The sequence below is a fragment of the Myotis yumanensis genome, unplaced genomic scaffold (assembly GCF_028538775.1).
Source record: "Myotis yumanensis isolate MYYU_CA2020_CCGP unplaced genomic scaffold, mMyoYum1.0.hap1 SCAF_10, whole genome shotgun sequence".
Taxonomy (NCBI): domain Eukaryota; kingdom Metazoa; phylum Chordata; class Mammalia; order Chiroptera; family Vespertilionidae; genus Myotis; species Myotis yumanensis.
Window position 1 is genome coordinate 30,829,297 of NW_027223761.1, and position 26,558 is coordinate 30,855,854.

Consider the following 26,558-nt stretch of genomic DNA (forward strand, 5'->3'; position numbering starts at 1 on the left):
AAATGCTCACAAAAATGCCTGATTCCTGGGCTGCACAGGGTAAATACAAGATAAGCCTGGGATAGTATGTCATGCAAGAAAGGAAGAAACTGCTAAATTTAGTTCAACCAAACTTTTACTGAATTATTAGTATGGCAGTGTTCTAGGAGTCTTGCTTATAAAGAAAAGATGCATTACAAAATTTAGTCCTAAAGGATATGACCAGTGAGATATATGAAAAGACACTTAACCTCACTCAAAATAAGAGAAATACATATTAAAACTTCACTAAAATACCATGTAACAGAATGGCAAAACTCCTAAAGTTTGAAGATGCATACTATTAGCAAGGCTGTGAGAAATTATTGCTGGTGGGAATGTGTACTAACCTTTGTGGAGGAGGCAATATCTATCCAAATTACAAATACATATGTCTTTTGATTTAACAATTTCACTGTGGGGAACTTATCCTACAAGTAATCTTACACAGATACATAGCAATATATGTACAAGAGTGTTCACTAGAAAAAAATACACAAATGTCTATCAACAGGGGCCTGGCTAAATAAATTATGGTTTCTCCATGTAATGGAAATCTATGCAGCTGTTTTTTAAAAATGAAGATGGTCTCTATGTATTAATACAAGAAGACCTCCAAAATATACTGTTAAAGGAAAAACACAAGGCAAAAAGAAATGTGTATTGTATGCTAGCATATATATACAAAGAGAGGAAAAATAAGAACTTTTTTTTTTACATTTGCTTATATAAGAATAAAGAAACTTGGGAAGGATTATGTTAGGGGAAGTGGGAACTGGCAGCTTACAAAAATATCAGGGAGATTTTTGCTATACCTTCTTAGTCTTTCTGGGTTTAAACCATGTGAATGTATTACCTACTTTAAAAATTAAGATCCCCCAAATTAAGATCCTTGAAACCCTTCTTCATATTATCAGAAATCTCTATGCATAAATTCTGAATCAATGACAAAATATTCATAAGTTTTCTAAGCTTATTATGTTGTTTTCTTTTTAGATAACAGAATTCAGTCTCTATCTTGAAATAAAGAAAATATTGCCAAGATTGAGGAAATAGAGGTTGTCGAAGGAGAAAGAAATCTCAAAACACCTTAGGCTGGTTTCAAGGATGAAATTACCTTGTGTGCCTGGTGACCTGAAAGAGTACGGTATGAGCTCAGTTTACCTCTCATTGATATCCTTAATTTCAGGATAATGAGTATTTGGTACTTGTTTTCTAAATCTATTCACCAGCAGGGAGTTTAATGCTCTACAAGAACATTTCTCCAATATAATCCATTGACCAGAGGTGCATGTTTAAAATGCAGATTACTCATCTCCAAAATCTGAATATCTGGAGTTGAGATCCAGTTATCTGCACTTTTAACTAGCCCCCCAGGTGGTTCTTGTGCTATCTGAAGATTAAAAACTATTATTCCACAGAGAGTAAATGTTCAGATTCTATTAATGACAATGCATCACCCAAATAACCAACCTAGGGGGCAAGTCACAAGGACACAGGAGCCAGCTTGAAGGGTCTCCCACCTGCTAAGTCTGGCCCCTTGATGTTCATTCATTATTAGAAAGGCTATTCTAAAATAATAAAGGAATCCACCTATGTTGTCACCTAATGCTTTTATTATTTTATTTTCTACACTTACATCTTTATTTGAACTTACATAAAAGATACAGAACTAACTGTACCTTTTTCCAAATAGATACCCAATTGCCCTGACACTTTATTTTTTTTAAATCTAGCTTTATCCCACTAAAAATTAGATATCACCTTTAATTCAAACTAAGTTCTATGTGTATTTAATTTTACTTCTGGAATTTCTAGTCTGATCCCACTGGTCAGCCTTCTTATATGTCAAAAACATACAGTTTTAAGCTGGTTTGGTTCAGTGGATAGAGCTTTGGGCCTGTGGACCAAAGGGTTCCAAGTTCGATTCCGGTCAAGGGCATTTACCTGGGTTGCAGGGTCCTTCCCAGCCCAGGCCCTGGTCAGGGCTCGTGCAGGAGGCAACCAATTGAAATCTCACATTGATCTTTCCCTCTCTCTTCCATTCTCCCTAAAAATCAATGGAAAAATATCCTCAGATGAGGATTAACAAACAAACAACAACAAAAAAACCAACATACAGTTCTAATGACTGATGTATAGTGATATATTTTAACATCTAATATATCTAGTCCTCTTCATTCTTCTTTTTCAGAGGTATGTGGCTTTCCTTGCTTGTTTCCTTTTTCATATGAACTTTTAAATTAACTTGGCTAGTACCAGGGGGAAAAAGTACATATTTTTATTTGGATTATGTTAAATTTATAAATTAACCTATGGAGAATTGACATGTTTATCATGTTGAGTTTTTGTATCAAAAAGATGTTTTGTCTTCCGACTTTTTTCAAATCTTTTTTTGTGTTTTTTAGGAGTATTTTAAATTTTTTGTCTTTACATCTCGTACATTTCTTAATTGGATTATTCCTGGTATTTTATTTTTGTGGTATTGCAAATGGAGTCTTTTCTTCCATTATATCCTCTAATTGGCTATTATTTGTACATGTGAAATATACTGACTTCTGTATAAGTTTACCTTGATGAGTTTTCCTGTTGTTTATACTAAGTTTTCAGCCAATTACTTTGGGTTTTCCAAACACGTCATCTACAAATAGAGATGGTTTTATCACTTCCTTTCCAATTAATTCACCTCAATTTTTTTTCATTTGTATAATTGTTTTGGCTAGTACCGCCAATAAAATTTTAATTAATAGTGGTAAGAGTGAGCATCAATTGTCTTGTTCCTGATTTTAGTTATGATACATACTTGTGTTTCTCCATTATGATGTAGCTGAGTTGAATATATCTGATCATGTTACAGAAGTAGCTATTGATTACCATCAAATTAAGAAGAGATGTTAAATTTTGTCAAATGCCTGTATTGCATTTGACATATATACAGAAAGGGCATTTGACAAATCTTTTGTTTGTTTGTTAATCCTTACTGGAGGATATATATTTTTTTTAATATATTTTTATTGATTTCAAAGAGGAAGGGAGAGGAAGATATAGAAACAACAGTGATGAGAGAGAATCATTGATTGGCTGCCTCCTGCACGCCTCCTACTGGGGATTGAGCCTGCAGCCCAGGCATATACCCTTGACCAGAATCAAACCTGGGACCCTTCATCCGCATGCCGACGCTCTATTCACTGAGCCAAACCAGCTAGCGCTAGAATCCTTTTGACAACAATACTTTCGGTTTTGACATCATACATAATAAGAGTGGGGACACGTTCCTTCTTTTTCTATGTTCTAGAACAGTTTAAAGAACATTCAACATCTGCCCTGCAATGATTTGATAAAATTCCCGTTGACACCAGCCGGGCTGGTGTTTTTTGTGAAGCTATAGCTCTCTGACAATTTTTCTATTTCATCTATGAAAATTGTTCCAGCTAGATTTTCTCCCTCTCTTTTCTTTTGGTTTACTTTGATGTTATTTTTCCTCATTTAAATCAGTGGCTTAATTCATTACTTTTCATTCTCCCTTTTTATTGATATAATTACTTTAAGCCAATCATTTTTTAAATGATGTGAATGTATTAACTATTCAAATAATTAAATTTTAAAAATTAAGAAAACCAAATAAACCTAACATTAAATTTTTACTAGAAAACATGACATATGCTAATTAATGTAATTTGACCTCAACAACCAGATATTGACATTTTTCTGCCTTTTATGTAGCACTTACCATGAAGGGAATCCAGTTTAGCTTTAATTAGCATTCTTAACCTTCCCACTTCTTGCCTTTTCAGTTCATCCAGTTTTGTCCTCACATGGTGACTTACTAAATCCAGCTCTTTGCTTAGCCTCCCACTCTGTTGACATAACAATAAGTTAGTTTTATTTATTACACTATATTTTAGAACAGATACCACATATTAAAAATAGGGTTATAATAAAGTAGAGATAGATACTTTTGACTAATTTTGGTAAATCTGATATTATAAAAGCATTTTCTTTCAGAAAATATTCAGTTTGTAAGTCTGAAATCAAGATATCTAAAAGCAGAAAATTTATAAAGGCATAATTAAAGCACAAAGGAGAAACTCAAAAAGTCACTTGAGTTATAAAATAGTGCAGCCATTTGGGGGAAAGAATTGGCAGTTCCTCAAAAATTTAAACACAGCAGCTCTCTCTAAGAAACATGCCTGCACCTTCCCCCACCCCCTCCCCACAGGGGCATTTTCCTTGCCTCTCTTTCTCCTAAGCTCCAAGGAGAGCTTTTGCTTCTATAATTTGTTTTCTGAGCCAATTCCTTCTGCACCTTACTTCTTCTGCCTCTGTAACTTTCTAAATAACTTTCTCTTGCCCCAGCCAAGTAGCGTAGCTCATTTGGTTAGAGCATCGTCCCGATATGCCAAGGTTGTGGGTTCAACCCCCGGTCAGAGCACATATAAGAATCAACCAATAAATGCATAAATAAGTGGAACAACAAATTGATGTTTCTCTCCCTCCATCCTTTCCTCTCTCTCTCTAAAAATCAATAAAAATTAAATAAACTTGCTCTTATAAAAAAAAAAAGTTAAACAGAGTTACCATATGACCCAGCAATTCTATTTCTAGGTACTAGTATATACCTAAAGAATTGAAACCTGTATTTACCTAGAAACTTGTACATGAATGCTCACAGTAGCATTATTCATACTAGCCAAAATGGTAGAAATAACTCACATGTCCATCAACGGGTGAACTGACAACCAATAAATGGAATATCCATACAATGGGATATTACTCATCCATAAAAAGGAATCAATGTACTAATACATGCTACTTTGAGATGAACCTTGAGAACATATGTTTTCATTCATTATGCTAAGTCAAAAAAGCCAGACACGAAAGGCCATATATTGCATAATTGCATTCATCTGAAATGTCCCGAATAGGCAAATCCATAGAGATAGAAAGTAAATTAATGGTTGCCAGGGGCTAAGGAGAGAAGGAAATGGGGAGAGATTGCTTAATGGGTACAGGATTGCTTTTGGGGCCAAATGAAAATGTCCTAAAGTTAGTGGTAATGCTTACATGACTTGGTGGATACACTAAAAAACACTGAATATTAAGATTTAAAGGGGCAAATTTTATGGTATGTGAATTATATTTAATAAAGGGTTTTTTAAAGAAAAACTTGGCCTACTTCAGCTATAGTCATTCCATATATAAATACCTTCAAAATTTGTGTTTTTTAGGTTGACTCCTTTGATTACTTTTTTCACAGATAAGTAATCAGATACATGTTCCAAGATTTAAGAAACAAAATAGCTGGTGGTTTACTTTCTCTTATTTATAAGTGCACTTGCAGTCACAAACTGCAAGTCTAACTGGCAGCCAGGCAAACCCTTTAGGACTGAGTCAATGGGACCTGCTGAAGACGATAAGGAAAAGAAACCCCACAAGGGAGACCAAGGAAGAATGTTCACAGAGGAAGGAGAGCTAGGAAAATATACTGTTATAGAAGCAAAAATAGCAGGATATTTCAAGGAGAAAATGGTCATTATTACTAGATAAAACAACAGTTCTCAAAGTGTGGCCCCCAAGTGGAAGCATCTGCGCCACGCGGGAACTTTAGAAATACAGGCCCTAGACTTACTGAATCGGGAAGTCTGGAGGTGGGGCCCTAACTCTGTGTTTGAACCAGCCCTGAAATCTGAGAAATCTGTGTTGATAGAGATGAAAAGGGGAAGGGTTTTAGGCCAGAAAGTTCCTTCCTATTCAGAAGACACTTTTAGATTATAGCCTCTATGTGCAGTTTAATCAAATCCTTATTTGAGATGGCTAGTCTTTCTAGATGTTTGAAAGTGCACAACATATGTTAAAAGAGTTAAAGTAACACCCTTTAAGTATTTTTTTGTTAATTTATAGGAATGGTGGTATTTGAGGAATGGAATTGTTAAATTTGATGTCTTGGAGAGTATGCTGACTGTTCACAAGGGAAGGAAGTACAGAAAAAAGGGTTCTGTGCCCATGAGTCTTTAGAGAAATTAAAATTATCTAACCATTATTACATATATGCATATTAGTTAATATTGCTGTGTATTCAAGGATAAAGCCTGAAGTATATAAAAAGTAGAGGTAGTAAAATAATCCTTTTATAAAAGCCCTCTTGTTAGTTTTTAGGAAGGACTGTCGCCTGGGAGTGTCTTTGTTAATCGACCTCTTGGAGCCAGGTGTTCTGTATTTAGTCACTGACTTGGTGGAGGAGGGAGAAGAGGAAGGGTGAAGGGAAGGGCTCTTTGCTAATATCTCCATACCTAGAAGAAAGTTTTAGGTTATAACTATAGGTCTATATGCATTTTTGTAAAGTTCCTGTGTTTATTGTGGACAAGGTTCTTTATTTTGCAACACTGGAGCTTTTTAGATGTCCTGAGGTGACAATGTCTGATAAAAAGTAGAGCTAGTGAATTACCAATTTGTAAATATCTTTTTGTTATAATTGTTAGAAAAGAGGCATCTTGGACATGAAGTTGTTGAACCATCTCAGAAATGGACATCAGGACTTGTTCATACGGAGGGGTGTGTGTGGATGTGTTCGTATTCACATTGTGGTGATAACCACTGATGTGCATGCATCTCTTTAGACTGCTATAGGAATATGTTGTTAAGTACTTCCGTCAAAACTTGCCACCTTGCTAATATTTTAAAGTATAAATCATAATTCTCTTAGAAGCATTATACTTTGTGTACTCTTGCTTTGGGTCTCATTTTTAATGGAACATGAAGGGAAGACATTATTTTAATTGTAACTTTGTGAATATCTTTTATCTAGAGGTTTGTTGCTATTTTTGTCACCAAGTAAGGCAGGATTACATTTTCTTTCAGATTGAGTTGATGTTGGGTATTCTTGGTTATCAAAATACTTATAGCTTTGGGACTTTAAAATGGTAAATATTCATGATGTGTGAGAAAGCATGATACATAACTGTACTATCTTAATTACATAAAAATGAAAGCTTAGTTGTGTAGATACACAGGACTTAGAAGGACACGTCAGACTGTAAACTGCTTGTGATTATGGATGGCTAAATTCTTTGCTTGTGTTTTTCAGTTTCCTATATATGTACATGTTAACTTTAAAAAAATAAAATGTTACTTTAAAAGCCTAAAAAAAAAAAAAATCTGAGAACCACTGAGAAAAAGGAAAAGAGCTCAGTAAGAAGAGGAATAAAAAGTGTTCACTAGATTTAACAATTAAGAAGTCATTGAAGCCGAAACCGGTTTGGCTCAGTGGATAGAGCGTCAGCCTGCGGACTGAAAGGTCTCAGGTTTGATTCCGGTCAAGGGCATGTACCTGGGTTGCGGGCACATCCCCAGTGGGAGATGTGCAGGAGGCAGCTGATCGATGTTTCTCTCTCATCGATGTTTCTAACTCTCTATCTCTCTCCCTTTCTCTCTGTAAAAAATCAATAAAATATTTTTTTTTTTAAAAAAGAAGTCATTGATGCAAAGCTGTATGTAGTTAAATGATGTGATAACCTCTAATATTTATCTAATAAATGTGTATTCAGATGAAACCTTAAAAAAAGAAAGAAAGAAATCAGAGTTCAGAGCAAGATGGTAATGAAGTAGATGGAAGTTACACTGACCTCCTCCCTAGACCATATCAATATCAGAGTTGCAACTAAAGTTGGAACAATCAACCTGAATAACCATCGAAAGACTAACTGAACAGAGTCTTTTTCTTTAATATTCCCAAGGTTTTTATTTTCTTTATTCTTTCCCTTCCTTTATGAACAGAAGTCTTATACTAAGGGTATACAGAGGAACCCACATGGAGACTGGTAGGAAGATCAGAGATGTGAAAAGGGCTGGCTCCACACCCACATGAGGGGAGAGGAGGGGAGTAAGAATCCAGAGGGATGCCCTAGCCAGGTTGGGTCCGTGAATAGAGCGTCAGCCTGCAGACTGAAGGGTCCTGGGTTTGATTCTGGTCAAGGGAACATGCCTGGGTTGGGGGCTCAATCCCTAGTGGGGGTGTGCAGGAGGCAGCTGATCAATGAATCTCTCTCATCATTGATATTTCTCTCTCTCCCCCTCTCTCTTCCTCTCTGAGACCAATAAAAACATATTATATATTTTAAAAAAGAGTCCAGAGGGATATCTCGGCTAAAGAGGTCCCCTGGAAGAGCAAGGGGCCTCAGCCCCACACCAGGCTCCCTAACCCATAGCACCAGAGCCAAGAATCTGAGCCCACACAGTATCTGGCTGTGACAACCAGTGGGGCTTTCACCCACCCTGGTGAGAGGGAGATTGGTCTTTTAAAGAGCCAGTGCACAAAACCTCACTCGCAGCATTACCTCTGGGCTCTAGTGGAGGATCAGCATTTTGGAGGGGGCGGAAGTCATACTGGAAGAGATTGAATGGCGTGGCTGTGAGCAGAGGGCTGGAGAGACAACAGATAATGTCCCTGTGCTAGGTCCCTCTCCCACACCATCCACAGATGCCATCATTCCTAGGCCCAGCATTCCACTCCATAAGGTATCAGCCTGGGAGTGGCAATAGCCCCTATCTGTCGACCCCTAGAAGTGCTGCCCTGCCAGGTTCACTTCTGGTAGAGAGGTCTGTTCTGCCCTCCAGCCTGGACCCCTTATGCAGAATTTATTGACGAGCTCTTGAGGAAGCTCAGGCAAACTCGAGGAGTACCAGAGTCATGCAGAATGAGATTGAGTTGTGTCGCTGTCAAGCAAAGGCCATATTTTTCCTGAGCACCTGAGTGGCATCAACGTTCTAGGGTTAGGCTTGCCCCTACCTCTCATGGCATCAATCTGGAGTGGCACTAGCACCTCCCTGCCAACTCCTGCAAGCCCTGCCCTGCCAGTCTGTCACAGTCTCCAACCTGGGCCCATGGTGCAGACTTTCTTAGAGGGCTGTGGAGGAGGTCTGGAGAGACTCAGGGGGTGGCAGACACAAAGGGAGAGACTGAGTTGTGTGGTTCTAGGGCAAGGGCCATTTTTCTCTCACTCACAAGGCCAGCACCACTGTTCCTGTGCAGAGCCATCCCTCCACACAGCCAAATCTTGATCTGTTTTAGCCTGATGAACTCTGATGGACTTACCCTAGCAAAGCCCTGAGACCCCGCCCCACCATAAAGGCACAAAGGTCCCAGGCAGGTGTCAACTGGCCTTGGTGTACCCTGAGACTTTTGCTGAAAGGCCTCAGGCCCAGTATTGGCACTGAGTTTGAATCTGTATCAACCTGGTGACTCACTGAGAACCTATCTCGCACAACTTGCCTATGGTCAGTGACTGAGCTTAACAAGCAGCCAGCAGGTGGAGGCAGAGCTCAGGTTAACTTGGGACTTTGGCTGACCTGCCCCTGGGCTCTGTACTGGTGGAAGCAAGACTTAGTATGCAGCTTGTCCCCTCCCATGCACACCCAGGCCCAGCAGAGGCAGCCACAAACAGTGGATCGCTCTGCAACTCCAAACAGGTGGCCCAGGGCCAGTCACAAGTAGCATCTGACGTTGACCTGCCCCAGAGTCCCTCACAAGAGGCTCCAGAACCAACACACCCAGTGGCTGGCTTCAGACCACATCAATTAGCTCCACAAGCAGCACATCCAAAGGGAGATCTTGGCAGGCACCAGACCCTGCTTGGATGAACTCCACTTCATGGTATCAGCCCCCACAGAGCAGTTCATACACTATGGCTAGGGTCAATCCTCATAGTCACCAACTTGAGGGTCAATGACACCCTCAAATGGGCCAACAGCAATCAAGGCTCAACTATATACAACAGGAGGGTTCACATAACCCACACACGGGACATTCTTGGAGCACCGAACTCAGGTAGTCAGGAAAACTGCACTGCTTAGTCCCACAGGACACCTTCTACATAAGGCCAACCTACCATGACTGGGAAATATAGAAGATCTACCAAATACACAGAAACAAATACAGAAAGGCTACCAAAATGAGGAGACAAAGAAACATGTCCCAAATGAAAGAACATGAGAAATCCCTAGAAAAAGAGCTAAATAAAATGGAATCTACCAGATACAGAGGGCAAAACAATAGTTATAAGAAAGTTCAAGGAACTTAGGGTAAGAATAGATAAACTCAGTGAGAACTTAAAGAGATAGTAGCATAAAAAGAACATAGATACAGACAACAGACTGATGAATGCCAGAGGGGAGGAGTGCTGGGGGGTGAAAAAAGGTAATGGGTTAAGAAGTACTAATTGATAGTTATGAAATAGGCATGGGGATGTAAGATAAAGCATAGGAAATATAATTTAAAATATTGTAATAACTATTTATGGGGCCAGGTGGACACTGGAATTTTTGGAGGGTACACTTTATAACCTACTAGAGGCCAAAAAGAATGACTTCCCGCCTTTCTCCATTGCTTCTTACTGAATTATGAATCCATCCTCTGAATTCATGCACAGGTGGGACAGAGATTAAAATAAGAAGGATGACCCAGAAGGGTTCCTTCTAACAAAGGTCTCTAATTATGATTCTAGAAATGGATGAGGTGTTTTTTTTAGAAAAGTTTTTAAAAATAAACAAAAATAGCATAAGCAAACAACATTACCTTTAGAGGTATAACTGAAAATTTAATATTAAATCACTGGAAGTTTTTTTACTGCTGACTCTAAGATAAACCCAACTAAACTGATTCATCACCCTTCAAGGATGAGCTTTAAAAGAATCTCTCTGGTAAGTCTTTTACAACTCCCTTTCTTTATTATGAGTACTAAGGAGATGTTTGGGGCTATAATTATGTCTAATAGTATTAAGACAGAGGCAAATAGTAAATCTCCCCAATTTTTTTTTAATCCTTACCTGAGGATATTTTCCCATTGATTTTTTTTAGAGAGAGAGGAAGAAAAGGGGAAAGACAGAAATATCAATGTGAGAGAAACACATTGATTGGTTGCCTTCTGCATGAGCCCCTACCAGGGCCTGGGTCAGGGAGGAGCCTACAACTGAGGTACATGCCCTTGGCGAGAATCAAACCCAGGACCTTTCAGTCTGCAGGCTGACACTCTAGCCATTGAATCAAACTGGCTAGGGCTAAATCGCCCCTGTTGACATAAGATGTGGCCCATTACATCTGGACCTGATTAAGACTCCAGAACTTAACCTATTTTATACCTTTGATTAGCTTCCTTCTGTCCTCACATCATGATCCAAGCCCTTTAACATGATGCACAAGGCCCTCTAACCCATGACTCTGTCCCACCTCATCTTTTAGCCAATCATGGCCTCCTCTTTTTAGTTTAGGTTCCAGCAACAGTTACTACTTCCAGTTCCCTGTATATCTCTTATTTAGATGCCTCCCAGTCTCTTTCCTTTTCTTAGTTACATCATTAAGCACTGACATAATCTCCACCAAAAAGAATGACTTCCCGCCTTTCCCCATTGCTTCTTACTGAAGTATGAATCCATCCTCGGTATACCCAAAATATACTATCTACTCATCTTAATAATCTTCTGGATGTTAGTCTCCCTTGAGGGTTCTATAAGGGCTGGAGTGATCTCCTCTTTATATCCCCAGCACTTAGATTGGTGTCGGCATGTTCAAATATTTTTAAGATAATTATTTAATTACTTTTACCTTTATTTCCTCTATGTCTGCTTTCTGGAGCTTTTCTCTGAAATGATTATCTGTTTCCAGCACATCAATCACTTGCTTGAGATATTCATCATAATATAGTCCAGTATCCTTCAAATTAAGAAACAAACAGTAAGCTTCTGAAAGATTTTCCTTCTCTGCATCTAAAGATCTCAATTTAACAACAACAACAAAGAAGTCTAGCAAAATAGCATTGAACTACTTTGATAGTTTGGGCAGTCAAAGTTAAAAATCTCAAATGAAGAGTTGCAGAAACCATGTTTCAGGGAATCACACCAAAATTGTGTTTTACTGTTACGTAAAGGTAGGTTTTCTATATGGCTTAGTCAATGAAGACTTTAAAAGAATATTAATTGGTTTTACCCCATTGGTACCTGTTTCTCCTCATTGCCATCTATCTCTCCTTTGAATATAATACAATGTTTTTTTGGCTGGTTAGCTCTACATTAGAAATGTATTATGATTAATTCTTCTATACATTGCTTAATATACTAACTACATGTAGGCCTGGCCAGCATGGCTCAGGGTTGAGCACTGGCCTAGGGTCAGAAGGTCATGGTTCAATTCCCAGTCAGGCCATATGCCCAGGTTGCAGGCTCAATTCCCCAGTCTGATCAGTGATTCTCTCTTATCATTGATGTTTCTATCTCTCTCACCTTCTCCCTTCTTCTCTGAAATCAATAAAAATATATTTAAATATATATTATCCTATCTAATAATAGACAAACATGGTAATTGACCATACCTTCGCTACGTCTCCCGGCTACTCAGCACGATATGCAAATTAACCACCAACAAAGATGGCAGCTAATTTGCATACTGCAGGCAGGGTGGGACAGCGCCATCCTGCCTGCCCTGCCGCCATCCGGGCCTGCTATCTGCAACCCGGGGCAGCGGGCATCCTGTGTGTGACCCGGCCTGGGGTGGCCGGGTGGTGCAGCAGAGATCAGCCAGCCTGCCTGGGTGCCCCGTGTGTGACCCAGCCTGGGGTGGCTGGGTGGGGCAGCAGCGATCCGCCAGCCTGCCCTGGTGCCCTGTGTGCAACCTGACCCAGGGCAGCCAGGTGGAGCAGCGAAGGCTTGAAGGCAGCTCCAGTCGGAGCGAAGGCCTGGGTCCCGGGTGCTGAAGGAAAACCGATGCCGGCAGCCAGGGGAAGGGAAAGCTTATTGCATGAATCTTTTCATGCAACAGGCCTCTAATATATATATATAGTAACTGCATTAAAAAAGTTGTCTAACATTAAATAATATGTGCTTGTCCTATACTCTTTTCACTGTTATTTAAAAAATAGTTTCTAAATGCCCAATTTTATAACTAATAAATATTAGCAATATTTTAGTTAAAATTCTTTCCATAAGGTTATATTTGTCATTTGACTTACTGGTGGTTCTATCTTTGCACTGTCCACAGGCTGAGCACCTTTTACTTTTGTCTTGTCTATGTCTATAGGCACAGCTTCAAGAGCAGTAAGTAGACATGTAACTGAGAGAAAATAATATTGCTGTAGGATGGTACTCCACCTCATCTGAAATAAAGGTATAATTATAGAAAGGTCCTGAAAAGATGTTTTCAAACTGTATATACATGAATTCCCAAAGCCACATTAATAATATATTAAATTTCAAGAAGTTTAATATAACAAAAGAATTCTAGGAAAATTATTAAAATAGATTATAACATAAAAATAATGCGTAAGATATAGCACTAAAGAAAATCAAGGAAGAAATGCTTTTCAGCTAAAATTAAAAAGATAAGGAAATAAAATTTTAACAGTTTATATAGTATAAGAAAACAACTGGTTAATTATAAAAGCTTCAAATAAAGATGGCAATGAAGGACTCAAAATTTAAAAAAATAAATGGCCCATGTTTTTTAAAAAAAGAGAATAAGAAAAAAATTCATTTTTTTCCTCAAAATATTAGAGAGCCAAAATTACTTCTGGATATAATATTTAATTAGCTTCAACTTAATTTTGTGAAAGGGGTGTTCTATGGGCACAAGTTGATTAAAAGAAACAAATAACTAGCTATAAATAGTCTCTTAACCTTAGTAATCATTATCTTTGTCAATAGTCATTTGCTAAAATTATTTCTGGTCAATAATTTTTCAAATAAATAGGTCAATAAAATATCTAGCAGGATGTAACAGGATTGAGACCAACTATTGCTGGTCCCACAATATGATTCAAATTTTCCTTATTCGGCTTCCATTCCAGAGGATCTCAGTAGCTCCAGAGGGTCTACTACAAGAATTAAAATGATGCCCAACCCTAGCTGGTTTGGTTCAATGGAAAGAGCATCAGCCTTTGGACTGAAGGGTTTTGGGTTCGATTCCAGTCAAGGGCACATGCCTGGATTTCAGGTTCTGTCCCCAGTAGGGGGCATACAGGAGGCAACTGATCAATGATTGATGTTTCTATCTCTCTCTCCCTCTCCCTTTCTCTCTGAAATCAATAAAAATATTTTAAAAAAATAATCTATACAAATAAAAGGGCAATATGCTAATTAGACCAAACATCTTCTGGATGAACTTCTAGATGTCCTTCTGGATAAAGCCATGGTGGCAGGGCCCAGGCAGAGGTGGTTAGGGGTGATCAGGCTGGCAGGGGAGAGCAGTTAAGGGGATCAGGCTGGCAAGGGAGAACAGTTAGAGGGATCATGCTGGCAGGAGAGACCAGTTGTGGATCAGGCCAGCAGGGGAGAGCAGTTAAGGGGATCAGGCTGGCAGGGGAGAGCAGTTAGAGGGATCATGCTGGCAGGAGAGAGCAGTTGGGGATCAGGCCAGCAGGGGAGAGCAGTTAGGGAGAACAGGCCGGCAGGCAGGTGAGTGGTTAGGAGCCAGCAGTCCTGGATTGTGAGAGGGATGTTCGACTGCCGGGCCTAAACAGCAGTTGGACATCCCCCAAGGGGTCCCTCATTGGAGAGGGTGCAGGCAGGGCTGAAGGACGCCTCCCCTCTTGTGCACAGATTTCATGTACTGGGCGTCTAGTAATAAAATAAAATGATGCCCAGCCAGCATAGCTCAGTGGTTCAATGTAGACCTATGAATCAGGAGGTCATGGCTCAATTCCCAGCCAGAGCACATGCCCAGCTTCAGGCTGGATCTCCAGTGTGGGGTGTGCAGGAGAAAGTCAATCAATGATTCCCTCTCATCGTTGATGTTTCTAACTCTCTCTCCCTCTCTCTCCCTTCATCTCTGAAATCAATAAAACATATATTAAAAAATAAATAAATAAGCTGATAAACAAAATAGGTCCAAAGCCATGGATGCATGGAACAGAATCTCAGAGAGGTAAGGGGGGGAGATGGGAAGAGATTAACCAAAGAACATATATGCATATATGCATTGCTCATGGACACAGACAATAGTGTGCGGAATCCCTGGGGTGGGGTGGGGGCTGGGTGAAGAAAGGTTAAGGGGCAGGGGGAGGGGGACAGTTGTAATATTGTCAACAATATTTTAAAAAGCACTAGTAGCAAAAGAATTACTATACTGTGTCCCTAAGTGATACAACAAAAAATTCAAAATCTTGGAAAACACATATAATTGGTAGAATAAAATCATAATTTGTTTCTTATCTTCCTTCTAATAACCCCAAAAGATTGATTGACTCTTTCAGTGGTTCTCAGCCTTCTGGCCCTTTAAATACAGTTCCTCATGTTGTGACCCACCATAAAATTATTTTCGTTGCTACTTCATAACTGTAATGTTGCTACTGTTATGAATCATAATATAAATATCCAACATGCAGGATGGACTTAGGCGACTGCTGTGAAAGGGTCGTTCGGCCACCAAAGGGGTCTCGACCCACAGGTTGAGAACCGCTGCTTTAGATCCTTCTCCTCTCCAATTTACATTCCCTGAATTTCAGTTTCCTTTTCTCAAAGCTATTTCAAGTTACTTTCTCCACAGATATAATAGCAACTAAACCATTTCACACGACAAGTATAGAGTATATTCATATAGTATTTGCAAATAAAAGTCTGGAATAAAATAAAATACTGGTACACCTAAGTAAGTTAAGCAAGAACTAGTAAAGTAAAAAAACAAAACAAACAAAAAAAACACACAAAAAACTAGTAAAGTAAGAAGAAATTTCAAGATAGATAACAAATGGTTAAAAAATGAAAACCATAACTTCTGACTAACAAGGAAGGCAAAAGTGTCCCTCATACTGAGCTTAAATGTATATTGAGATGGATTATACTTTTCATCAAAAATTTACTTCCTAACCCTGGCCGGGTGGCTCAGTTAGTTGGAATGTTGTACTGTACACCAAAAAGTTTCAAGTTTGATTCTCAGGGAGGGCACGTACCCACCCAGGTTGCAGGCTCGATCTCCAGGGGTCAGGTATGAGAAGGTTCAAGAGGCAACTGATTGATCCATGTTTATCTCTCGTCTCTCTCTCTCTCTCTCTCTCTTTCTCTTTCTCTCTCTAAACATATCCTCAAACGAGGAAGTGAGAATTTTAAACAAAACACATTTACTTCCTAGCTTTGCACAGTGGCAGTATCCTAGCTCATGGGGTTTATCCAAGGCACAATTATTGAAAACTGAAAAAAAAAATTACTTCTGATGATTATGTGATACCCTTGGGATAACTTATCTCTCTGTCTTTTTAATGCCTTACATAAAGCAAGTGGCTCAAAAATAAAAAAGATAGCTCTTTTTTTAACACATCTATAAACTGCACACACAAAATCTATTAGCATTTATGAGTAATTTTAAAAATAACCAGAATAAATCCCAATCGAGACAGAAAGGCTTCTATAATGAATCATGGGATAAAAGTAAAAAACCACAATTTATTATTTATTTTCTTCTGTAGACATGGTCAGACTTAAAAGTTGTACCATGGAAAATTACCAAAGCGTCTATGAGTGGTTATCATGGCTTACCAGTTCTCAGAGATAAAAGATAAAAAGATCCATACTCTGGAAGGTAATTCTATTTGCTGCCAATAGCTACATCTTCCCTTCCTCCTCAACAACAAAAGTCCAGTTTTATTCAGGGCAGCTGCATTTTCCTGCTTCCCGAGTAGCCTGAGGTTCAGGATGTCTCTCCAAAAGGAGAGCATACATCCTTCTTTGCTTTTGCCTCAATGCCTGGAACTTGGCTGTGATGGTGAGAGCTCTAGCAGCTCTCTCGGACTACAAGGCCCAGGGCCACACCTTACAGATAGCAGATCAAAGAATTAGAAAAAGCTTAGGTCCTTGATGCCTTCATGAAGCTACCACACCTAACCTAGACTGCTGCTTCAAGAATTATTTCACATGAAAAAAGAAATACTATATGTTTAAGTCATCATTAAGCCTGTTTTTCTTTTTTTGCCTTCTTAACTGATCTCTTACCTTCAGATAAATTAAGAATTTTTATCTCCTTTTCACAGATGAGGCAACTGAGATCTGGAGAGGTAAGATGACTTGCACAATATCAAATTAATAAGGAGTTGGTCTGGGCTCCAAGCTCAATGCTTCTTCACTAAAAATGGACTCTTAACAGGATCTAAATGTAAAAAAATAAAAACATTAAATATAAACATAAATGTAGGCATATTACAGTGGTAATGGCATGACAGTGTATGCATTTGTACATCCTCTAAAAAAAAGTGCTAAGTGATTATGATGTGGAAGAAGACTAAATTCTATCATATGCCAGTAGTAAGGGAAGATAGCTATATTAAATAAACAGAATAAAAAATGGAATAGACCGAGAAAGTGATTGTGGTACCCAGGTTTTGCTGTATTGCTCCCTTTTTAAATAAATAAGAAGAAGAACTCCAACTAAAAGTTTATTTTTCTCAGCAATAAGACTTCAAGATATAGGGTAAGTTTTCCCATTAAATCCTTAACTGGAATCTTTCTTTACCTTTACCACTAGTTGTAAAAATTAACTTTGGCCCTAGTCTGTCACAGAGATCAGTAATAAAGCAAAATATCTCAAATTCTTTTTTGAAACCCCACTACCTAACTATAAAATTCAAAGCAGTTAGCTCATGTGCAAACTCACTAGTGAACGTAATTAATTATTTCTAAGCAGTCTGTAAGAAAATAAGATGTGCTCAAATTCTAAGAACAGATATATTTATTTACTCTTATGGCATATTTAACATAAAAATCTTAAGCAGAAGAGTAACCATATGCATGTTATATGTGGGAAAGGCATATGACTTTTATTAACACACCATGGTAAAAATTAAACAACAGATGGAAACCTAACCACTCCTATGTACTAGAACATTACTTGTCCCTCTGAGTCTCTCAATTTTTCTACCTATAAAATTAAACTAATACTTCTTTGTAAGTTTTTGATTGGATGAAAAGAAGAATGAATACAGTGTGAGTAGATAATACATGGCAATAGTAAATGCTCAATAAATATTAATACCTTTCCTGTCTTAAAAATGAAATAGCTATATATTGAAATAATGAAAATCCGTTCTGTTAAAAAGCAATAAACCAGTTTGACATACAACCTTTATTTTTTTAAAATATATTTTACTGATTTTTTACAGAGAGGAAGGGAGAGGGATAGAGAGTTAGAAACATCGATGAGAGAGAAACATCGATCAGCTGCCTCCTGCACACCTCCTACTGGGGATGTGCCCACAACCAAGGTACATGCCCTTGACTGGAATCGAACCTGGGACCCTTCAGTCCACAACCAAGGTACATGCCCTTGACTGGAATCGAACCTGGGACCCTTCAGTGTGCAGCCCAAGGTACATGCCCTTGACTGGAATCGAACCTGGGACCCTTCAGTGTGCAGGTCGACGCTCTATCCACTGAGCCAAACCGGTTAGGGCAACATCCAACCTTTAAATGTCATTTTTTGAAGGGCCACGTTAGCACTCGCTGAGCATTGCCATACCCGGGCCCGGATGCAGCTATAGGCCAATGAAAAGAACACAGCCAAGGAGGCGGAACACAACCTCTTCCTCCCTGACATTAAAACAGATTTTGCAAGAGGCCCAGGTTTCTTTCTCCAAGGCACTGCCCTGAGCCAAGAAACCTGGGTTCCTGCTTGTTACTGTCAATGTCATAATGCTAACGGTGAAAAGGAGTGGGGTAGAGAAAACATGGCTTCCAAGTTTCTCCATGGCAGCAGTAATGGGCACAACTGGTACCCTGATGCTCAACTCCGTTTTTCCCTTTGAAAATGAGAGTCAATGGGAAAGTGAGGTTCAAAATAAAATACCAGCTGGGTTGAATTTCAACCCTTCCCTGTATCAAGACATCAGAATAGAATCTAATCTATACTATAGATGTTAGTGTTTCTCATGCTCATATCAGCAAAAAAAGGACATCAATCCAGGAATCCATTACATGGCCTTTTTTCCCACCTAACAATCAGTTACAGTATCTTCGATAATAGAGAATTCTGGGACCAAAAATTATCTTAGAGATGGTTTGGTTCAGACCTTACTTTTATAAAAGTTTGTAAAACACAGGAAGGTTAACTGATTTGGCCAAGGTCATTTGGTAGAGCCAGGGTTGGAATCGGCCTATCAAATTCTAATTAAGGCCCTAGCCAGTTTGGCTCAGTGGATAGAGCATTGGCCTGTGGACTAAAGGGTCCCGGTTAGATTCCGGTCAAGGGCACATGCCCAGGTTGCAGGCTCGATCACCAGTAGGGGGTGTGCAGGAGGCAGCCAATCAATTATTCTCTCTCATCGTTGATGTTTCTATCTCTCTCTCCTTCTCCCTTCCTCTCTGAAATCAATAAAAAAAAAATTTTTAAAGAATATTTAAAAAGCCCTAACCGGTTTGGCTCAGTGGATAGAGCATCGGCCTGTGGACTGAAGGGTTCCAGGTTCAATTCCGGTCAAGGGCATGTACCCTGGTTGTAGGCACATCCCCAGTGGGGAGTGTGCAGGAGGCAGCTGATCGATGTTTCTCTCTCATTGATGTTTCTAGCTCTCTGTCCCTCTCCCTTCCTCTCTGTAAAAATAAATCAATAAAATATATTATAAAAAAAAGAATATTAAAAAAAATTCTAATTAAGCATATTTTTTTACCATATCATGGTGGGGTTTTCTTTTATATTTTAGATTGAAAATCATTAAAGTGATTAAAGTTTTTCCTTTTCCTAATACATTATTTGAAATTGTTAGGAGCCTGCTTTCTAACGTCTATAAACTAGTTGCATATATTGAACATAAAAATAACAAATTTCCCCTTTCTAGACCTTCGATTATTAAGAAAGAGTTAATCATGCATCATACCAAATATAGTTAACTCAATTATTCACAATACTTAAAAGATTATCTACTTTAAGGATTATTTTAAATACATTTAAAAATCCTACACTTGATTCCTCCAGCTACCCAATATTTACAAGACTATTTTGCACACCTAAGTCACCCAAAAAGTCCTTAGAAAGTAGAAAGCAATTTAAATTTTATTCTAAATAACACAAAATTGGTTTAGTATAGAGATATACACAACAAATCCCCAAACAAAAAGACACTGGTGTTACTGACACTCTAAAGTTTAGAGTCTAATAAACTATATCAACAACTAGTGTTTTTGTTTTGTTTTGTTTTTTGTTGGTTTGTTTGTTTTTAATTGATCTTTCAAAGAGAGAAAGAGAGAGAGAGAGAGAAAACATCCATCACCCACCTCCCACATGCCCCACCCCCACACCCCACCTGGGCATGTGCTCTTCAGTGCAGGGGGCAACACTCCAACTGAGCCACACCAACCAGGGCTCAATAACTAGTGTTTTGAAAGTCATCCTCATTGCCTTCATTGTGCATTACATTTTAACTGGGCTTTACAGACCACAAACCAGCTTGCCAAAAAGCATGCTGAGTGGGTATATACAAAATGTGTGATGTGAATAATAACTCTCTCAGAAGATCAGAGAAAAGTAAATACAACATGGACCTGACCCTTGAAAGATGAATAAAATTAGAATAGGTGCTGTAGAACAGAATGAGTAACCACAAGGAGACAGAAATAAATTTTTCACTCATACTACAAAGTTGGACCAGATCATGGAGAGTTTAAAGACCAAAATGAGAACTAGAAGTTTCATGTTCACCCTAATAACAAGAGTGATATTATTTGAGATTTCATTTCTAATTCTTAACGTCCACATTAGCTTCTTCTTTTTAAAAAAAATTCTCGACCCTATTAACTGAGGAATGTTTGTTGAAACTTTTTTTGTTTAACTTGTTAAAGTTTTGTAAAACAAGAACTCACACCTGGATTAAATCAGGATAAATCCTGAGACAATTTCTAGGAGGGGTAAGATGCTAGAATCTGGATATTGCCTGACTCTAATTATTCATCAGAATTTACCAGGGAAGACCTTAAGAAACAAATAATTTATATAGGTTGTACAAGAAGCTATAGATATTCTGATCTAAATCTGATCTAGTCATATTACTTTAAGAATTCCTTAAAGCAACTGTCTCATCAATTCTAAATCCTCAATCTCCTTCAAACAACTATCAGAAATATTTGCATTTAACCTCCCTCCACGTTTTTTTAAACAAGGTAATATATCATTTGTTGTTCATATTCATCCATGGATTTAAGAGCCTCAATAAAAGGCAGCGATGGCAGACAGCCCTTACTCAATTGTGTAAAATGTACATTATCCAATTTAGGAGTTTAGTGGAGAGCGTCACCCCCAATAACCACATTTCCTCGCTGAGTTAGTACATAGCAGGTGCAACAAGGAAATACCATTTTCTCATATTCTGAAACTGAAAGAGCTCACCACACACCCAACAATTTGTCACTTAAGGGAAAACAATAACACAAATGACACGGACTTTCTCCTCTCCTAAGTGTCAGGGGTCACTGCCTTAACAGAACGGGCAGAAGAGCAGGATTCACCGGCCTAGCTTTGCTCGGCAGCGCGGGGGAGTTAGGGGAGAGGAGGCGGTGAGCATTAGCCAGGAATTTGTGGGTACACCCACCTCAACAGTTGGCACCTCCGTCACCCATCAACCTGCCAAGGCCAGGCTGGAACCACGCCTGGATCTCGGTCCAGCACCCACCCCCACTCCCCCAACCCCCCGCCAGCTCCTCGCCAAGTGCCTGTCACCCTCATCGACCCCAAAGAAAGCCTGGGTGCCCTGCAGCGAATGGAGAGGAGGCAAGGACTCCCCCCCCCCACACACACACCCCCGTTGCAAGTTCGAGCTGGAAGCCCCCTCCAACCCATGCCTTCCCACAGTGCGGCCCCAACCCATCCTCAGTACCCCGGCAAGGCAGACCTTAGCCTTATCTCAGGACCCGCCCCAGCCTACCGCGGTACGATCCGCACCCACCTCGAGATCACGGGCCTCACCTAGCCCCAGTCTCGACCTCCGAATCTCCGCCAGCTGAATGCCTGCCCCGCACAGACCTGTCGCGTCTTGCCAGCTTCCAGTTTGCAGCTTAGCTCTGTACCTCTGCTCACAGTGCGCGCCCGCCTCCTCGCTGCCTTGGCAACAGCCCCCGCCCCCAGGCAGCGGTGATTGGTCCGACTGGGATCACGAAGGCGCTGATTGGCTGGTACAGAGACGAGACCTCGCCGCGGGTAGCGCGTCCACCCTGAAGCCTAGGGGAAGTTGAGCCAAGAGGGACGTGGCGCTCAGCTACGCGGGCGGGGAAGCCGCGCCCCTTCCTTCGTTTGCTTTCAAGGGGAAGCCTGTAGAGCAAGATTTGGGCGGGTGAGCTGCTGTCCCGGGAGCGGCCGACCCTTAGTTACTGGCAGTGCCCAAACCAGTTAGCGACGGGCTGTCAGGCCCATTTTCTCCCACGGGCCTCGTTGGGGTCTCACACCCCCGAGCCTCCTCCCCACCCACCTCCCTTATGCTGGGCTCTCGGCCACTGAGGCTTGACTGCTTTTTACTCCACCTTCTCTCACCCATCTGCGGACTTATCTCTTATCTCTATGTCCATCGCCCTCATAGAACTAAGGCCTCTACTCCAACCATCATTTTAAAGATGGGGAAGCTGAAGCTCAAAGATATACGTGGCTCGAGGGCTAGAGAAGCTCTTGGAACTTCAAGACTTGTTTCAAAGCTTGAAAGTCTCTGAGCCGTAGTTTTCTCCTTTGTGAAAATGGCATCATTTATTTCACAGCTGTTAGTGAAGATTACATGAGATAATATTCCAGAAAACCAATACAGACCTGTTGCATATGCTAGAAATAGTAGCTTTTTAAAAAAATCAGGAAATAATAGAAAGTAGTAGCTAAGTGCACCAATTTGGAGCCAGACTGCCTGTGTTGCAAAACCAGACTCACCGCAAACCATCTCCATGACAGGGTAAGTTACTTAAACGCTCTGTACCTCGGTTTTCTTGTCTCTAAAATGGGGATTAAAATACCACCCTCCTCCTTAGAGCATAACAAGTTAATAGAAAAGTGATTGGCACATAGTTAGTGCTCTGTAAATGTTAGCCATTTTCACATTAGTGGCTGAGCTAGGCCTATAATTCAGGTCTGGTTTCCAAGGTCAACAATCTTTACTCTTATATACTTCTCTTCTACATACTTAGAACAATGCCTCATAGTTAAGCTCCTATTTAAGGCTCAGGAGAAAACACTTACCCATTTTCTATAAATCAAAATCTCAAACTGTCTCCCTAAGTCCTGACTCATGATGATGTCATGATAGTAGAGGCAAACATAAGAAAAACAATCATCTTCAGTTCTCATGGATAGATTGAAGAGTCAAGACTAGAGAAAGATGCCGAAGCCGGTTTGGCTCAGTGGATGGAGCATCAGCCTGCGGACTGGGGGGTCCCAGGTTCGATTCCGGTCAAGGGCATGTGCCTGGGTTGCGGGCACGTCCCCAGTGGGAGATGTGTGGGAGGCAGCTGGTCGATGTTTCTCTCTCATCGATGTTTCTAACTCTCTATCTCTCTCCCTTCCTCGCTGTAAAAAGTCAATAAAATATATTTAAAAAAAAAAAAGACTAGAGAAAGAAAGGATGTTCAAGAGGTTATGGTGTAGGAGCACTACATTTCAATTTGAAATGCATGAGAAATATTTTAGTATTGGTTATGTATCATTAGTAACCAATCTATATATATAAAAGGTTAATATGCTAAGTGTCCCTCTGACTGTCTGACCGGTTGCTATGATGTACACTGACCATCAGGGGGCAGACGCTCAACACAGGAGCTACTGTGGCAGGCACTGGCCATTTACAAAGAAATGGCATCACAGATCTGGCACCAACAAAACAATACTTGGCTTCCTCCAAGTGGGACACAGGCCCCACCACCACCCCAGAGCGACAGCCCACCAAATCGCAGCCAATGCTGCCCAGACCCCATGGTGCAAAATGCGGCCCACAGCCCAGCCCAGCCCAGAAATGGTGGCTGTGGGTGCCGGGTAAAGATGTCACGTAGCAATGCCTGGCTTCCTTTCCCTAGCAACTAGCCTCCTTGGAGTTTCTTCAGCCCAGAAACACAACTTGCTTTATAGCCAGGTGTGAACATTTTACACTTTAACCAAATGTCTGTAAAGTGTTTCCACATGCCTCATCTCACTTGCTCCTCACAGAAGTTGTGGAGTAGGTAGATAGGAGACATGGTAGAATCCTATTTTCATTAGCTGGAAAACGGAGATTAAGACAGTTTAGAACCTTGACCTGACTGAAAAGAAGTAAGAAATAGTGGAACTTGAAAATGACTTCAGGTTTTCTCACTGCACAAAATATAGTCAAACACTGCTACAGTTAAATATTTCTCCCTTTGTTCTCCCTGCGTGATCTACAATAATAATCTGCTTCGTTTTGATATTTACTGCTGTGTTGCTGACAATTACCTGAAAGAGAAGTTAGAGTGCTTCACTGGGCTGGAAAAAGTTTAGCTAAATCAGAAAGCAGGTCTAATTAAGCAAGTTTATCTACATATATAAAGCTCTCGCTGGTGCCAGTTGCACGTGTGTGTTTCCTTCTGTCATTGTCGATTGTGAATTTAGTTGACACTTCTATTATAAACAAAGGGCGAATAGCGATATTAAATATTTCTTTTAATTAATTTCCTTTCAATGTGCATGAATTTGTGCACCGGGCCTCTAGTGTTAGTGTAAGACAATGGTTTGCAAACCGCAACTCACGAGCCACATGCAGCTCTTTGGCCCCTTGAGTGTGGCTCTTCCACAAAATACCACGTGCGGATGCGCACGTACAGTGCGATTGAAACTTCGTGGCCCATGCGCAGAAGTCGGTTTTCGGCCTGGGCGAGTCTATTTTGAAGAAATGGTGTTAGAAGAAGTGGAGGGGTGTCAGTCGGTGGGGCGATGCGGCGCAGGCAGGCTGCGGGACACTCAGCGCAGGGGAGGTATATTGTTTTGAGGTACTTTCACTGAGGTGGACCCCTTCCAACTCTCCCATCCACGCTCGTCTATCTGAAACAAGTATACAAGACGAATGTGGATGGGAGAGTTGGAAGGGGTCGACCTCAGCGAACACACCTCAATCAGATTGAGGACGTTTTTAGCAAAGGCAAGCTTAGGAGTAACCTAATTAAGTTAATAACAATGTACCTACTTATATAGTTTAAGTTTAAAAAAATTGGCTCTCCAAAGAAATTTCAATCGTTGTACTGTTGATTTTTGGCTCTGTTGACTAATGAGTTTGCCAACCACTGGTATAAGATGAGAAGGTAATACCACATCCCAACACTGTGGAAAAGACTGAGTTGTGAATACATTAAAGGCAGGAACTATCTTCTACTTTTTTATTACCTGTTATCTACCACAGGGTCATCATTTTTTATTATCAATTTTTTTCTTATTCCTTCCCTCTGGTTCATCAGTAAAATAAGTTCCATACAAAAGTCAACTCCCTTCCTTTCTTTTCTTCTCTTTCTCTCACCTGACAAAAATCCAGCCCTGGGTGAACCCAAAATATGCCTTATCCTTGTCTGTACCACTATAGCTCTGCAGAAGAAACATCATTAGTTCCATGTCTCTAAAGTCATGGTCATCAACTTCAGACAGAATCTAATCGCTGCCTAACAATCCTCCGATGTTTCTTCAGCATGCTTTCTCTTCCACGCTCTCAAAGGCCATTCCACACTTCTCCTTGCACCTCAGATGTCCTGTTTCTCTTTCCACTCATTAGGAGCTGACCCTAGTCAGCTTTGTTGAAAACCTCCTTGTTGAGAACCTCCTTGTACAAGTTAAATAACTCTCTCTTTTAAAGCAGAGTTCCTTGACAGCATCACTATTGACACTTTGGGCCAAAGTTTTGTTGTGGGGAATTTATTTTTGGTTTTGGGGTTTTTTTAATATATTTTCATTGATTTCAGAGAGGAAGTGAGAGGGAGAGAGATAGAAACATCAATGATGAGAGAGAATCATTGATTGACTACCTCCTGCACACTCCCTATTGGGGATCGAGCCTGCAACCCAGACATGTGCCTGACCTGGAATTGAACCTGTGACCTCCTGGTTCATAGGTCAATGCTCAACCACTGAGCTACACAGCCAGGCTGTTGTGGGGAATTGTTTTGAGCGTTATAGAATGTTAGCAGCATCCCTGGTATCTATACTCTAGAATCTAGGTGCCAATAACACCAACTCCAGACTTTGTCAACCAAAAATATCTCTGGACATTGCCAGATATCCATTGAAGAGTAAAACCTCCCCTAGTTGAGAACCATTGATTTAAAACAGCAGAAATCAATTCCAGCTAACATAATGAAAAGGGGGATTTATTGAGAGGATAGAGGAGTAACTCATAGACTAGAGAAAAAATCCCAGAGTCAGGAGATCTTGAGCCTCTTTTCTCGAAGTGATGATTAGGCTATCTCCCTCTGTCTTTGGGTATTCCTAATTAAGTTTCAATTTCTCAGTGGAAAGAATCTAAGTCCTGTTTAGGTGAGGCATTCACTCCTGTTGCCTGGGGAACAGAGTCTATAACTAGAATCAAGCTGGGAAGAAGTGTTCAACAGAAAACAAGATGAAA

General features: G+C 40.1%; 1 protein-coding gene across 4 annotated transcripts in view; it reads right to left on the reverse strand.

Moving 5' to 3' along the window:
* The window catches only part of LOC139019051 (nucleobindin-2), a 46,151-nt gene extending 24,116 nt beyond the window's left edge, over positions 1-22,035 (reverse strand). For 3 of the 4 annotated variants that reach the window (XR_011472974.1, XM_070428228.1, XM_070428231.1), the window contains exons 1-5: positions 21,918-22,035; positions 16,984-17,137; positions 13,014-13,157; positions 11,615-11,722; positions 3,749-3,875 (exon numbers count right to left, since the gene is read on the reverse strand). Coding sequence is in view for 3 of the 4 variants with exons in the window: in XM_070428228.1 (XP_070284329.1) it covers positions 3,749-3,875; positions 11,615-11,722; positions 13,014-13,157 (379 nt within the window). In the remaining variant the exon portion in view is untranslated. The remainder of the gene's footprint in view (positions 1-3,748; positions 3,876-11,614; positions 11,723-13,013; positions 13,158-16,983; positions 17,138-21,917) is intronic. The other variant, XM_070428229.1, reaches the window with a different exon arrangement.
* Positions 22,036-26,558: the final 4,523 nt, after the last annotated feature.